The following is a 14,815-nucleotide window of genomic DNA, read 5'->3' as shown; positions in this document are numbered from 1 at the left end:
TGAACACCCCACGTTATGTAACAGCCGTACAGTTAGATTTATATGATTCTTCTTTTTGGGTGTTGAACCATCTTCTCTGGTATTTAAGTGCTTTGATAGAAAGCTCTTTAAGACTGGGAGTGTTCCTCAAACAATCCGTCAAGACATTTGACTTGAGAAAGACCACAGACGTCAGACAAAATGACCAGCCAATAATAAAGCTCTCAGACGTTATGGAAGGGGAACAGAAATCAGGCCGACTGAGATAAAGCTCCTGTCACACTATGTCTCTGCTGAGAGATACTGATCACCTTTTTAAGATGATTGTTGAACTAATCAATCAATCAATGCTCCCCTTCCCCCTAAAAATAATATCACATTAGTATTCTCATTTCCCCAGTTCTGAATTGTACTATTGAAACATTTTAGCTCACAGTATGTGATTTTTCAAAATAAGTCATAATTAAACTAGTTTATTCATCCTGATTTTTGAATATTCATGTTTTCTCCTGCTTTTCAAAGACCAAATTAATTAGGCTGTAAATCGAACAGATGAAAATGGTCCCATGAAATATCACCGTATATCCATGGTCAATGAGGGCTATGTCTATATCAACCATTTATTTACAGAAACTTACAAATGTCATTTACAATGTTCCAATAGGTTAATGCAGTCCAACACCGGAAACATTTACAGGAACGGACAGGGGGGCTGCAACAAATAGCTCAAAGCGTTAGCACACGGAGATTATTTTTTACAATGTGAAAAAGGATGAGTTTGATGAAAACCGAAGTTGAATATACAGGATATCTTCCATATCTCAGACATGAAGCTACAAATGCAGCTTTCTAGTGAAACAGGCTTTTAAATGAGAAAAGATAAATACATTTCCCAAAAACCCAAGTACATATTACAGCAAGTGACAATGTGGCTCTTATCCCACTTTATGCTTCTCTACCAGTTCCAGTTGCCATTTAAACATAAAATTACTGGAGAATCAACTTGACAATGAACCGCACCGGCCCAGATTTTATATTTTTAACTGCAACAGTGTGAATAATCTAACACTAAGGACAATGTTCTGACAGTTGTTGTCTTCAATGCAGATAAAATGTAAAACAGTTTCTTCCAAAAGAATAATCATCTGTTGTCAATAATATCAGAAACATATACCCTGCTGCTTATCAGATATCCTTTCAATTTTTTCATAAATATCTCTGTAACCATCACATGTATTTGACTCTCATTTATACTTTTACTTACTGCAGTAAGGAAGAAGCCATACAAGCAATGCTCCACAGGAAACAAACCGATCTACATATCAGATATCAGTATGACGAAGCCTAATCACCAGTTAAGTCAACCAAATAAGTAGACAAAATGATCGACTCTTCATCGTCCTGCAAAACTCCATCTGCAGAATCTCACAGGAGACGGACACAGAATGATTGGGGTTGATCTGATGGCTGTGTGGGTAGAGTCATCACTCGTGTAATGACAGAAAACACTTCCTGCCTCAGCAGATGGGATGAAGACGTGTTGTGCAGCGAGCTTGGGCAGGCAGACGTGATAAGAACATAGCATCTCCAGAGCTTGGCTTCAGATGTAGAGCGAACCGTCAGCAGGTCCCACATAACCAACCCCGATCAGAAGAACATCGATTAAAGTCCAAATGCCCAGCCCTCCAAAGCTGAACAGCTTGCCCAGACCTTCTCTCCACTGGCCCAGATAAAACCGATCTGCCCCAAAACCACCAAGCGTAATGCTAGAGAGAAGCATAAGAGAGAACACAGATACATCAAATCAAAAAAGGGGTTACAGCATACACGTGCGCGCACTAACACCCACATGCAGATTGTGGTTTTCAGCACTGATGATGGTCAGCACTTTGGATACTACAGTAGCCGCAGGTTTACCTGAGCGCTAACGCTGTCGACCATTTATATCCACCAGTCCAGTTGCAGAATAAGCGTTTCTGAAATGTTCTTTTACCTACAAGAAAAAAAGGGTTTCAAAACATTTCACCACACACAAAACTAAAACCACAGAAAAATGTCTAGAAAAAGCATTAATATTCTGAATGTAGTAAACATTTAAAACACCTGGCATTGTGTTGTGTGTGATCGATTGTGTTTTTTACTTTCATTTTGGGTCCACAAATGTGTAATTATGCACCTAATGAGATCATGGAGCTCCACTTAACAGAATATTTGGACACAAAACTTTACTTTAAAGCTACCTACCAGTTGAGACTTTTCAGTAAATGGCTGTGAGCATCAATGATAAAACAAGGCTGATCCATTTCATAAACACAAAGACCTTCCATCTGGGTGACAAGGTGCTAGTCACCTCACAACAAATCCTTTATGAACATATTTCTTTGAGATAAAATACTTAAACCCAGTCCACTGTGATCTTCCTGTTTTCCATCTGGTAGACAATAAGAGTGTCGTTAGCAAGCGTCTATAAAGCACATTATGTATTCAAAGATGTCTCAACACTGAACAGCTTTTCTGTTGTACTGTTGTCCATAGCTTTGGTGTATTTACTCTTCTTTATGAATTACCACCCTAGAAACAGCATAAACCCGAACAGAAGCTTTAAAATGTATACTGGATGAAAAAACAAACTGCAAAACTCCCTTCCTATTACAACTATCAGTGCAGGGCCCGACTGAGCTGCGGTCACCCCATTGAATATTAAGAAAGGAAGCATATTTTGCAGCGGAGCCATTACCGTACCTAAACAATGAACATGCTCCAAGACGTCACAAGTGGCATTGTAGCGCTTGCGTGGGCAGGACACGGTCATACAGTTGGTAGAGTTAGAGCAGCGGTAAAGTGATGGGTCGAGCTGCCAGCAGAACTGGCAGATGATGGAGAGCGAGAAGCTGGTTTGTTGTTGTCCAGATTCTCCCTGTAATTGCAGAAAGAGGAGGTTAACAGCTAAACAGCTAAGCGTTACAGCCCTGCAGCAGTCGCTTAAAATCTCAAGTTAAGTCACCCCTCACAGCTTTTAGTTGGGTCAGCTTTTATTTCACTTCCAGTTTCTAAATGTTTCATTTCCGCTTTCTCGAATTCAGTAAACAAAGTACCATCTTCAAAATCTCTGATCATTACTGTTTAAGCAGCACTGTAATCATTTATAATTTAATAGGTATGAGCTCCTACTTACTACGCAGTGAACCCCCTTTTTGGGTTTACATGAGAAAGAAGCTGGCTTCTTGTAGGTACAGTTGTGCTGATAATCGCAGTGAATGCAATCAGCTGGCAGACGATTACACAGCCCCCCACTGGGACACATGGAAGTGTAACTCTCTTCATCAGCAGGGGACACTGCAAAGCAGCAAACATGAAGTTAACAGGTGCACCTTCCATTAAAATAATAATTATGAGGCAATAAAGCTTTGGTGCAAGCTATACGTATGTCCTTATGTTTATATTATCAATGTGTTTAACAATGGGCTTGTCAGATTGGCAAAACAGATCTGTTGGAGAAAAATAATGTCTCAACAGGAAAAAGGATGGATGGATGGATGGATGGATGGATGGATGGATGGACGGACAGACGGACACAACGGTTAATGCGCAGCCGTTCACTCATGATTTTTCAATTACGGCTTCCTGCTGGCCAGCAAAGTGTCGTTGTCGTTATGACAAAAGCAAAACAACAATTTTCTTTGATAGAACAGAATATAAAGAAAAAAATATACAGAAAACCTAAAATATATAACATAATATGCTACACCTTTGTTATAATGTGGAATTGATAAAATACGAACCCGACAAGAAAACAAAGACCGCTGAACCAGAACTAGAAGGATGTGTACAATTGCCACGTGTAAACCCAGGTTATGGTACTGTGCGAGTATTTGGAAGGTGTGAAGAGAAGTTAAGAATGGATGCTTTCAAAACATAAACATTTTACTGTAATCAATCAATCAATATTTGTTCTGACCAACATTTGCCTTCAGAACATAAATTCTTCTAGGTATGCTTGCATAAAGTTGGGAATCAAGTTAAATATTAAACGATGCGTTTACCTGACGCTGAAGCAGGGACGACCGGGCTGGTGAAAACCGGTCCCTGCTGGGCATCTCTCGGGTACGGGGACTCCTGGCCAACATGCGGGGAGCTCATGTACCCTAACATAGAAACAAAATGGTGAATGTTTGTATGGAACTAGCTAACCTATGCAGCAACCGCTGCAGTCTACTAGCAATGGATCAGTCTTTAACGTGACGTACAGGAGAGAAACGGGCGCTTTTGAGCCGGTGTTTAACAGCAAGTTTACTTCACAAGGACTAAGACTTAATGAAAATACTAATTTGCAAACTGCGCTCATATTCGTAAATTAAACACCAAATGTTAGCATTAAATACAAAATCAGCTGTTTAATCAGCGCAATCAAATTTATGTCACAAATGAGCAGATTCGCTAGCAAACATTTAATGCTAGCGATAGTAGCGGGACGGTCAAGCCCAAATGTAAGCTAGCGATCCACGAAAGGCGTGTTTGTGATCGTGACATTTACGTGGCCAGATAGACGTACCATTAACACACTGTGACAGCAAGTCCATGAACAGAACCAGAACAGTTCCGCAGGTTCTGAGGCGACGTCCCCGGTCCGGTCTCCACGACCGACAGCTACTTGCCATTGTTGCTGCTCGGCTAAACGTAGCTGCATTCTCGGGGTGCAGGAAAAAGTGACACTTACTTGAACGCGAGATGTGTAAGAACCAAATAAAGTATTTCATTGACTACAATTGCTCATAATACATTTGCTTTATTGAGCTTTTTATATATTCGATCTTAAAACTTTACAATGTCACGTGTTAGTGTAATTGCGTCTTCCTAAAAAAATGTTCCATTGAACATTATCACCATGAACATTAAACAATTACCAAAACGTGTTAATTTTAATGCAATTTTCTCCATTATTAATTTTTAATGGGTAAGTCGTTCATCAAATCCAGAGTCAATGATGTCGGACATTGTGTAAGTACAGTACAGTCCAACACCGCCGGCGTTGGTTTATATAATGTTTACAAAAACGACTACCGTGAATACAACACCACGAACCTTCCTGTTTGTGGCCTTGCCACGCCCACCGCTCAGTGACGTCGACACGCGCCTTTGAGGTTTCCCGACCCCTGTTTTTCATGGATAGATCTTCTGTTCTCTTGCATTCAGCAGACCTGTATGTTATCTCTGGGGCTGCCCGCGGAGACAGACCTCTGTGAACTATCAGTGTCAACGTTACACAATTTTCATTATGGCAAAGGGCGCATTGTTTATTTAGTTCACGCAAATTATTTTGACATATTTCGTATCCACGTAACATACAGAACCTTTTTTTTTTTTTTTTACCCTTTTCACGTACATTTCTATATTTGTTTTTCAGCCCTATTCATTGCATCTACTTATCGATCAGCTCATAACCTCCTCCGTCAGATTTCTGTTCTACATTCAACACTTCCTCTGGACCATCATTATGTGCCAACAACTTTTTCCCTTCACTGCTCATCTGAATGATGTTAAGGTATTCCTATTCAAGCATTTGGATCGTCCTTTGTCTTAATCAGAACTCCTCCTCTGCGTTTTGACAGCGGGATTGTTTGAGCAGGGTCAGGCGAGCCTGCACCTCAGCCACCGACAATTCTCCATGGACTTTGTTGTCCCTTGTGCGCACGTTGACGGTGTTTGTCATCTTCTCTCTCTCTCCAACCACTGCCAAGACATGACAAAACACAACAGCTTGATGTGGGCCAGGTCACACCACACACACGCACACTCACACACGCACACACGGCTACCCTAACACATGTCCTGCTTTGTGCCACTGAATTTAACAACATGGGTGGTTAGCCAGTTTGGAGGTCCATTTGCTATAGATTCAAAACATGAGTTTCATTAAAGGACAAGACGCCACAATATATATTATGGAAAACGATGTGTCTTGAAAATGTTTGGCTGCAAGTAAATATAATTTTGGATAAAGGATTAAAATATACCTCCCATGACTTCAAATCATTTGATTTAGTTGGATGACATAATAATATTGCATTGACTGTAGATCCTGTTATAAACAACTTAACAAAACTAGTTTACATTTAAATATGACTGAATGTTAATGTAACAACTGTATTTTGGTGATTGTGCGAAATAGTGAAAATGCTCTTGAATCGGTGGAATGTGTTTTCCCAAAGGAACATAGGGTTGTAAAATGTTCTCACCAAGAATGAAATTATATTGGGCCAACTGAGCATTGCGGATTTTCTTGTTTAGAAGACAGCTTGCGTCTAGGTCGGCATCTGCCATGAAACCCGCTTCTGAGAACTGCTTGCACACCTATGAAATGGGGGGGAGGGGGTGTTAATCATTATACAAATCTCAATACCACACACATTTAAATGCTGCCAAATAGGGAGACTGTTGCCTCCGTGACCCGAACCCGGATAAGCAGTGGAAGAATGGATGGATGGAAATGGGTTAAGTAAAAGACTAACCTTTTTGACATAATCCTCACATGAGGGGTTGACGGGCACAAGCATCACCTGACGAGGAGAGAGCCACAGAGGCCTGATAGAGGGACAGAAAAAGACAGCAGTCAGTTTAACGTTCTAAAAAGGTGGCAAGGCACTCAAATTACCCTAAAAATGTATTGCAACAGCAACGTCCATATCAGCATGTAGGGCTATTTCCATTAAAAACTGTGTAATAACATTTCAAATTGAAATTCTCAATTTAGCAACTAGAAGTACTCACCATTTCCCTGCATAGTTCTCGGTGAGAATAGCAACCATCCTCTCCACTGAGCCCAAGATGGCACGATGGATGATGACTGGTCGGGCTTTGTCATCCCCATCCTTCCTGTAAGACATTGCGTAAGGCAAAAATAATAAATAATTCATGTGATATCGTCATGTAAATCATGTAACTTTGATTGTGACATTATATTATTATTATGCTTCATAGGCTGTACATCACATTTTGATAATGGGTTTACAAACTCTGTTGAGGTGATAAATCAGCTGTTTAACTAAACCACTCCGTGGAACTCAATGCACATAACAGACATCTGAGAAATCGCCCCATGATGAGGTTATCATATAATCCGTGGACCAATAGAGGGGTCTTAGTTTCGATTCCGATTCTGTGACTCACCCCACAAAGGTCAGGTTGAAGCGGATAGGCAGCTGGAAGTCCAGCTGGACGGTTGCACACTGGTGATAACGCCCAATCGCGTCTTTGATGTTAATGTCAATCTGGAACGGCACACAAAGCATTGCGGTACTTTCCAGCCCTTTAATTGATCAGACAGTCGGCAGGAAATATCAAAAGCAATTATTCGACCTTGGGTCCATAAAAAGCACCGTCTCCTGGGTTGAGTTTCCATGGCTCCCCAAACTCATTCAGACTGTTCTCCAGTTGCTGTTAAGGATGAGGCATAGGTTAGCAGCTTAAATCTTGGACATTGAAAAGCAATTACTGTGTCAAATTCATACAGTAGTACACTAGGTACTTTGTAATGTTTTTAAATTGCAGTCACGTCGTCTGCTGAGTATTTCCCAGAAGCACGCTGATGCACAACGCACTTTACCTTCTCAGCCTGGTTCCACACAGCGATGTCACCCAGATACTTCTCTGGACGAGTGGAGAGGTGAAGCTGGAAGGAGAATCCGAACACGTCGTAAACACAGCGGAGAAAATCAAGACAACCCTTGATCTCCGACTCTATCTGTAAGGGGGAAAACAACGTGACAAGAGATCATACATGTTAGGAAATGAGTCAAAAGTATATATTAATGTATAAATAAATGACTGATGTGTACACCTGATCCATAGTGCAGAAAATGTGAGCGTCATCCTGCTGGAAACGGCGGACTCTGGTCAGCCCCGTTAGTGCTCCTGACAGCTCATTTCTGTGGAGAACTCCAAAATCTGCCAGCCTCAGAGGAAGCTCCCTCCACGAGCGGGGTCTGTGACTGAACATCAGACTGTAGGACAAACAGAGAGCATCAGATTACTGTGCCGAGCACTAAATATTGTATGTGCTGTTTGATTTACTGCACTGGGGGAAAGCGCCCTATATTTACCAGTGCCCAGGGCAGTTCATGGGCTTGAGTGCAAAGACGTCTTCTTCCACAGGAAAGGAGAACATGTTTTCACTGTAGTGATGCCAGTGGCCAGATGTCTCCCACAGTTTGCTGTTATAGATGTTGGGGGTGGCTACTTCCTGAAAGCCTCTTCTCCAGTACTCATCCTAGAAAAAAACAACAATAAACCACAAACCTGGTTGAAAGCGTCATCTGGCCTGCAGAGGTACAGAAGATGGATTGCGGTTTCAGACAGATTTTAATGTCTTGTACTGGACCCCGTGGTTTAATTATCTCTGCCTTTTTATCCCAAGTGTTTGTCTCAAAGAAGGATCACACAAAAGTACTGGATGGACTTCAACCAAACTTAGAGACAGGGATGAGGAAGTAGAGAACTCATTAAAGTTAAGAGAAAATCCACATAAGGAGACGGATCCAACAATGCTGTTGTTTATTACGTCGTGCGATGGGCCATTATTTTGCAATTCCATTTATTAATGGACTGCAACTTGGCTTGTAGCGCAGACACAATGCAGTATAGATTAAAATATATTTATTCTCTTCTAAGAGCAATGCATTATAGGGGGCTTCAGCCCATCTTTGAAGCATAAACACAGATGAATGCTGATTTTAGAGCGATATAAACTGATTTTCTTGACAAAATAATGTCAAAGAATGCCCAAAAAATACGAATTATTTTTTGTGTATTTGTTGCTAAATATTTTTGCATCTTAATTCACATGATGATATAATGATTAGCAACCAAAGCTTATTACAATAAATATATATTTTTCCAATAGAATGCTTTGTTTAAACATACATTTCACTGCAATTTGAAAACAATGAAATGCACAAGCATACAACAGGATCGCAAAGTCTCGATCTCAAAATGAAGAAAATTAAAATGACTTACCCAATTTATTAAAAATGATATGCAAAATATACTACTTTTAGATGAAAGTGAAGATCTAAGGCTATAAAATAGGCCACCACTCATACCCTGATGAACTCGGTCAGTGTATTGTAGATATGGGCTCCACGTGGCATGAAGAAACAACTACCGGGGCTCAGATCATGGAAGAAGAACAGCTCCTGATCCTGTGAAGTACAGACAGGATGTTTTAATCACATATCCTGATTATCTGTAAGCACGAGCACAAGAAACTACTCCATCCACCGCAGGGTGCTGTCCAGTCGTCGCACGGAACCCCGCTTTGCATGGAAGAAAGCTTAATGGAAGAAAAAGAGACAACTTTGGCATTCCCAGATATCTGGACAACAAGAAATAACGTTGACTGCTAACGCATCTTCTCTAATTGTTCAGGAAGTCATTACTGCAATTCACTCCTGTCTGGCATAAACAACAAATCACTGTCCCGCCTCCAACTAGTGCAGAACGCAGCAGCTAGGCTTCTTACTGGTTTTAACAGACGCCATCACATCACCCCAGTCCTTGCTTCGCTGCACTGGCTGCCAGTCCAATTTAGAATTGATTTTAAGATTTTACTGATCGCTTTTAAAGCTCTTATGGGTCTGGGCCCAACTTATATTTATGATTTATTGACTTTATATGAGCCCCCCCGCAGCCTGAGATCCTGGGGTCGAGGATTTCTGGTCGTTCCGAAGTCGAGGTTAAAATCAAAAGGTGACAGAGCATTCGCCATCAGGGCCCCTCGGCTTTGGAACGACCTGCCTGAAAATATAAGGCTTGCAGATTCAGTTACTTCTTTTAAAACACTTCTAAAAACGTATTTATATAGACTGGCTTTTAATTGATGGAGTCCACTGTTTTAATTAGCTTTCATTTACTTTAACTACACTTTTTTAAAATGTATTTATTTTTATATTTTTAACATTGTTTTATTATTTTATGATTATTGCTGGGTACCTAGTCTCATCGCTTGTGCCCTGACGCCACTGTTGCTTTTATACACCCATTTTACATCGATTAATGTTTGTTTAATATGTATTTTTTGTTTATATGATTCATATTGATTTGTTATTATCTGTTAAAGCACTTTGGGAATTTTATTTCTAAAAAAGTGCTATATAAATAAAGCTTATTATTATTATTATCATTATTACTTGAGACAAACCTCACTCAGCCACCTCTTCAACACCAGCTGGGTCCCTTCTGGCGCATACCCGGTGGGGTATTTCTCTTTTTCACTGCACATTATTGTTGATCAAATGACACTGCATCTAGGCTTTTTTAAAATCCCGTAGCTTATTCTCTACTGTGCATTAAGAGTCAGCTTTGAGTCAAAACATCTTTAAACAGCATGGCACTTTTGTCACCTCCCTCCAGTTGGGACCAACAGCAATATCTTGACTGTTAGTTGGTGTTGATTGAGGTGCTGCCGTCTGTATCTCCCATGCTGGGAAACCAGCTGGGGTTCTGGGATGACTCACAGTTGTCCGAAACAAGGCAATATGAAGAAGCATACTGCCCCCAGCTGGTACAAACCAGCAACCATCTACTTATAGCAATATGCCCATCTTGTTTTGCCATCCTGGTTTTCCATTGGACTTCTGATTTTCCAAGGTAACACCGGATGACTTCAAGCCCACCGAGCTGGCCGAGGCCTAGAACTAGAGACTGAAACTCAGCACAAGAATGTATTTTATTTGAAATTGTAAAACGTGATGACTGCGGCATCTCCTTTTGAGGTTTTTGTAATAATTCTTCCTTGCGAGAGTTTAGGTTTGTGTTTTTCTAGATACTGTGAAAGCTACTTCAGCACATATGAACTGCAAGACACAAACAACAACAGCCTGCAAGTGACTCACTTTGCCAATCTTACGATGGTCTCTGTTCTTTGCCTCCTCCTGAAAATGTTCCCATTCCTTCAGCATCTTAGGGTCAGGAAAAGAAATCCCATAAATTCTCTGTAGAGTCTCCATGTCGCAGCGACCTTCCCAGTAGGTTGAAGAGTTCTGATGACAGAGTGAGAAGAAACACCTGACGCAAAATTGGCTTTCTCGAAAATGTAAAAAAAAAAAAAAAAAATTACCCAAAAAGCTCATTACTTGGGACAAGCATGAATTCGCTTGGGGCTGATGATGTCACAAAGAAAACCCTAACTTACCTTGTAGATTTTCATGGCTTTGATCCTGCCTGTATGTCTGACGTGGGGACCTCTGCACAAGTCGATCAGCGGCCCACATCTAACAGAGATTCATAAATTGTACAACAGATGTATAAAAATAACCTGTTTTAACATATCCTTGTCAGAAGCACCCTACCTGTAGACTGTGGTAGTAGGGGTGGTGACTTTTTCATTCAGAATACGGCACTTGAATTTGTTGTACTGAAGGATACAAGCGGCTTTGGTTATTGTTTGTAGACTGTGGCAAAGATTTAATGAAACAAGCAGAGGGTCAATATGAAGAGAGTAAACGGAAGAATTCACTATCACCTTGAACATCTTCAGCAGAGTCTCCTTGCTGATCTCAAGCCTCTCAAAGGGTTGCTTCTCCTTCATTATGGCCTTACACAGAGTTTCCAGGTTCCCAAACTCGGTGCTGGACACGCCGCTGCAAACCGAAAATACACCACAGAATACATGGTCAGTCATAAGTACCCTGATGTTTCTGTATTTACCTAACCATGTTTGGCACAATGATAATAAATTTGAGACTGCAGAAAGAACTCAAGAATGCATAAACAGTTTTTTTTAGCCTATAATATAGCCCTTAAGTATTATACATCAGAAAAAATGACACATAAGGAAACAGAACAGAGATCATATTTGCTTACTTGTGTCCATCCAGGAACATGTCGTAGTAGAAGCCATTTTCAATGGGAGGACCGTAACACAAACAGCCTCCATAAAAGTGCTCCATTGCCTCTCCCAAGATATGAGCACTGGAGTGCCAATACACCTAGAATATGACATTAAAAAACCATATCACTATTCTTAAAACAAATCTTAGTCAACATAATAAGCAAATGCATTGATTGGAAGCTAAGCCTAACTTGATCCAATGTAAAGACTCATAAATCATGAAAGGGAACAATAGTACAGTTTCCCCATGCGCCATCCTTGCACATTTTTCTTATTATTGGATTTAGTAGCCAATTTGAAAAGAGACGACTGCACAGATACAATGTTCTAAGCTCATAATATAAGGTCTAATACAGCTAAATACATTTGCCATTACCAAAAGTTAGCTGTGTTTTTATTTGCACTAGTTCATGTACTTCATGTGGGCCCCCCAATAAACTGGCAACTTATCCAGGGTGTACCCAGCCTCTGCCCACAGCCAGCTGGGATAGATCCCAGTGTAAACCTTATCACCTGGGTTCAGGTGAGCAGCTGAAGATGAGACGATTACCGATTGTCTCGTCTTCAAGAAAATGAATGAATGAAAGTACTTCATGTGGCACGGGAGTAACAGTCGCCACCGCTAACCCCTAACCCTGAAAAGGAAAGGCAGAGACAGAACACGGATGAAGGCACTCACAGCCTGAGCGTCCTCATCGTCAAAGCGCAAGAGCTCCAGGGCGCAGTCCTGTTCGAGCGGTCTGTCCAGGTCCCAGAGCTCCCCATTCACACGAGAAACCACAGCGTTGTCAGCCAGGCCCCGGCTGAGAGACCGAGCACGGAATATAAAGCATTAATAAGGCTTTGTGTAATGTATGGGAGTTATTGATGACATGAATGCAGATCCGGCCAGACGTTCCTACCTGATATCACAAGCCACCTGGTAAGGTGTTGTGGACCACGCCTTGCCCTGGACCCTTCGTCCACCTGGTAGCTCCACAGCGATGGCCCTGCTGTTTTCAGTCTTCTTCGCCAGCAGGGCATCGCTCTCCTGCTTCAGCGCCTCATATAAACTCAGACGCTCCGAAACGTATCCAGGCCAGGGCTTCAGCTGCAGTGGGAAATAAGGAAGGAAAGCAAATCCCTAAATGTGGCACGCAGGAACCAGTGGAAAACTATCTGTCATCTGTAACAACATCAGGTGAACTTCAAGATGCCATTCGAGTAATCACCTCTTTTAGTGCCTTATCCTGATTCCTCTCCTCCTTGTTGTTCTTGTCAGCTGGTTTGGTCACCGCCTATCAACAATCAGAAGGTGCATCTTTAATTTTCCAAAAGGCCCGTGTTATTGATTTTACTCTGATTACTAAACTCGGCATCCTGTCGGTGTTTAAGGTGCGCGCACGCTGTGGCATTCAGTGCGACGGTTATTTCTGGACATGGGGTGGTACAGCGCCCCCCCCCCCCCCCCCAAAATGAGGGCGTTCAGTCTGTGTCGATTATCCGTTCTCTTCTTCATCATTACCTTTTTATCTTGCCGTTTGTCCGTCTGCTGCACTTTGCTGGCGCGTTTATCCAAAACTTCAGCACACTCCGCTCCATTTCTCTCCTGCTGCGCCTCCTGCAGCTCCAGCTCCGCCTGGAGCCCCCGCTGGAGGTGCAGCAGCCGGTACCCGAGCTTCTCGTTTTCGGCCCGGAGGAACTCCAGTTCTGGGGAGGCCTCCGCAACACAGGCAGCATCTACGCCTCGGACTAATCCATCGCGGATGGTGACGATTTCTTTGGTGAGGAGGCGAATTTGCTCTTCCTGGACGGACAAACGCGCTGCCAGGCAATCTGCCATTTTTAAATGACCGTGACACCCGCAAGCTTCCTGTGAGGGGTTTTCAAAATACAGCCGCTGTCCGCAAGCAATCAGCAACGGGAGTCCGGGTGGGGTTAATGTAAATTCATAAAATCCACTAGTATGGACAACACATTACCCAGAAAATGTCATGAATTATTGCCTTTTATAGGTTATTTCCAGTTGCGCGTGTATTTTTAAAATTTCACAAAAATACAAACTCAGTTTGTTAAAAATAATGCGATATTACAATAATAAAAAAATACATGTTAAGATATCTACGGGCAACTCTCTCCATTATAGGTATTTCCATTTAATAAATTCTAAGTAGGAGAGATTGGACAAATCGACATTCATGGACATTATAGTATTATGATATTATTATAAACCAAACTGGATACTTTCACATGTATCTTTCAGCCGCTGAAGACACGCATCTTATCTTTATAAGACACACGGCGTCTAATTTCATTGCATCACCGTGCGTAACCGGAAGTTGTAGTAGAGGAGGACCCGCCGCCAGGGGGCAGTAATTACTTTTCACAGACCTTATTGTGTCATCTGAACTGCAGGGCAAACGTGCCATGTAAACAGTGATTTTTCATTCATGTGTCGTGTTACCCTTCGGGTAAGTGTCATCTTTGTTAAAGTTTTCACTTTTCTGAACTTTTGAGCTCTACAGAAGCTATAAACTAGCTAGCGTGACACATACTACGAGTGTTAACTTGACCCGTAGCTAGCTCCAAAGCCGATGCTCTTCATCATATTCACCCAAACAAGCTCGCTGTTTAGGATCTTTATTTATCAGAAGGACACGTTCATTCGGTGGGAATAATTTCTGAAGCACCTTGTCTAACTGTTACGCGAAGCGTCAATAAACCGTAGTTTGACAGAGCAGTGTAGGAGATGCAATTAAGTGGAAACGCATGCTAGTCGTCATATGTGTGTTATAAAAAAAATAATGGAGTAACAAGTGAACAGTACAAAATATGATGTTGAGGAAAGAATTTGTGTGATCTGATTTGTTGTACTTTCCTCTAAATATATTCTATTTAATTTGTTTTTAATATCATATCTCATATTGCAGTGCAGAGCTCCAAGGGTAGTCTGCTGCTGCTGTCGCCAGC

General features: G+C 41.6%; 2 protein-coding genes across 2 annotated transcripts; both read right to left on the bottom strand.

Moving 5' to 3' along the window:
- Window positions 1-583: 583 nt before the first annotated feature.
- Window positions 584-4,637, bottom strand: LOC137912639 (TM2 domain-containing protein 3-like). The gene is made up of 6 exons (XM_068756776.1): window positions 4,532-4,637; window positions 4,023-4,124; window positions 3,155-3,315; window positions 2,722-2,896; window positions 1,897-1,972; window positions 584-1,745 (listed from the first exon to the last, which is right to left on the bottom strand). Exons 1-6 carry the CDS (start codon window positions 4,635-4,637, stop codon window positions 1,580-1,582), a joined length of 786 nt encoding a protein of 261 aa, XP_068612877.1. The 3' UTR covers window positions 584-1,579.
- A 618-nt stretch (window positions 4,638-5,255) lies between these two features.
- Window positions 5,256-13,694, bottom strand: LOC137912638 (threonine--tRNA ligase 1, cytoplasmic-like). Its single transcript, XM_068756775.1, has 19 exons — window positions 13,371-13,694; window positions 13,078-13,143; window positions 12,769-12,956; window positions 12,546-12,669; window positions 11,839-11,963; window positions 11,498-11,615; window positions 11,325-11,389; window positions 11,168-11,246; window positions 10,869-11,015; window positions 9,078-9,176; window positions 8,079-8,245; window positions 7,817-7,979; window positions 7,583-7,720; window positions 7,336-7,413; window positions 7,147-7,247; window positions 6,748-6,852; window positions 6,489-6,561; window positions 6,216-6,330; window positions 5,256-5,709 (listed from the first exon to the last, which is right to left on the bottom strand). The coding sequence occupies exons 1-19, from the start codon at window positions 13,686-13,688 to the stop codon at window positions 5,561-5,563; spliced, it is 2,418 nt and encodes an 805-aa protein (XP_068612876.1). The 5' UTR covers window positions 13,689-13,694; the 3' UTR covers window positions 5,256-5,560.
- Between the last annotated feature and the right edge of the window lie 1,121 nt (window positions 13,695-14,815).

The sequence above is a fragment of the Brachionichthys hirsutus genome, unplaced genomic scaffold (genome assembly GCF_040956055.1).
Source record: "Brachionichthys hirsutus isolate HB-005 unplaced genomic scaffold, CSIRO-AGI_Bhir_v1 contig_202, whole genome shotgun sequence".
Classification (NCBI taxonomy): Eukaryota; Metazoa; Chordata; class Actinopteri; order Lophiiformes; family Brachionichthyidae; genus Brachionichthys; species Brachionichthys hirsutus.
The sequence above is the reverse complement of the archived record's forward strand: the minus strand, read 5'-3'. Positions and strand labels throughout refer to the sequence as shown.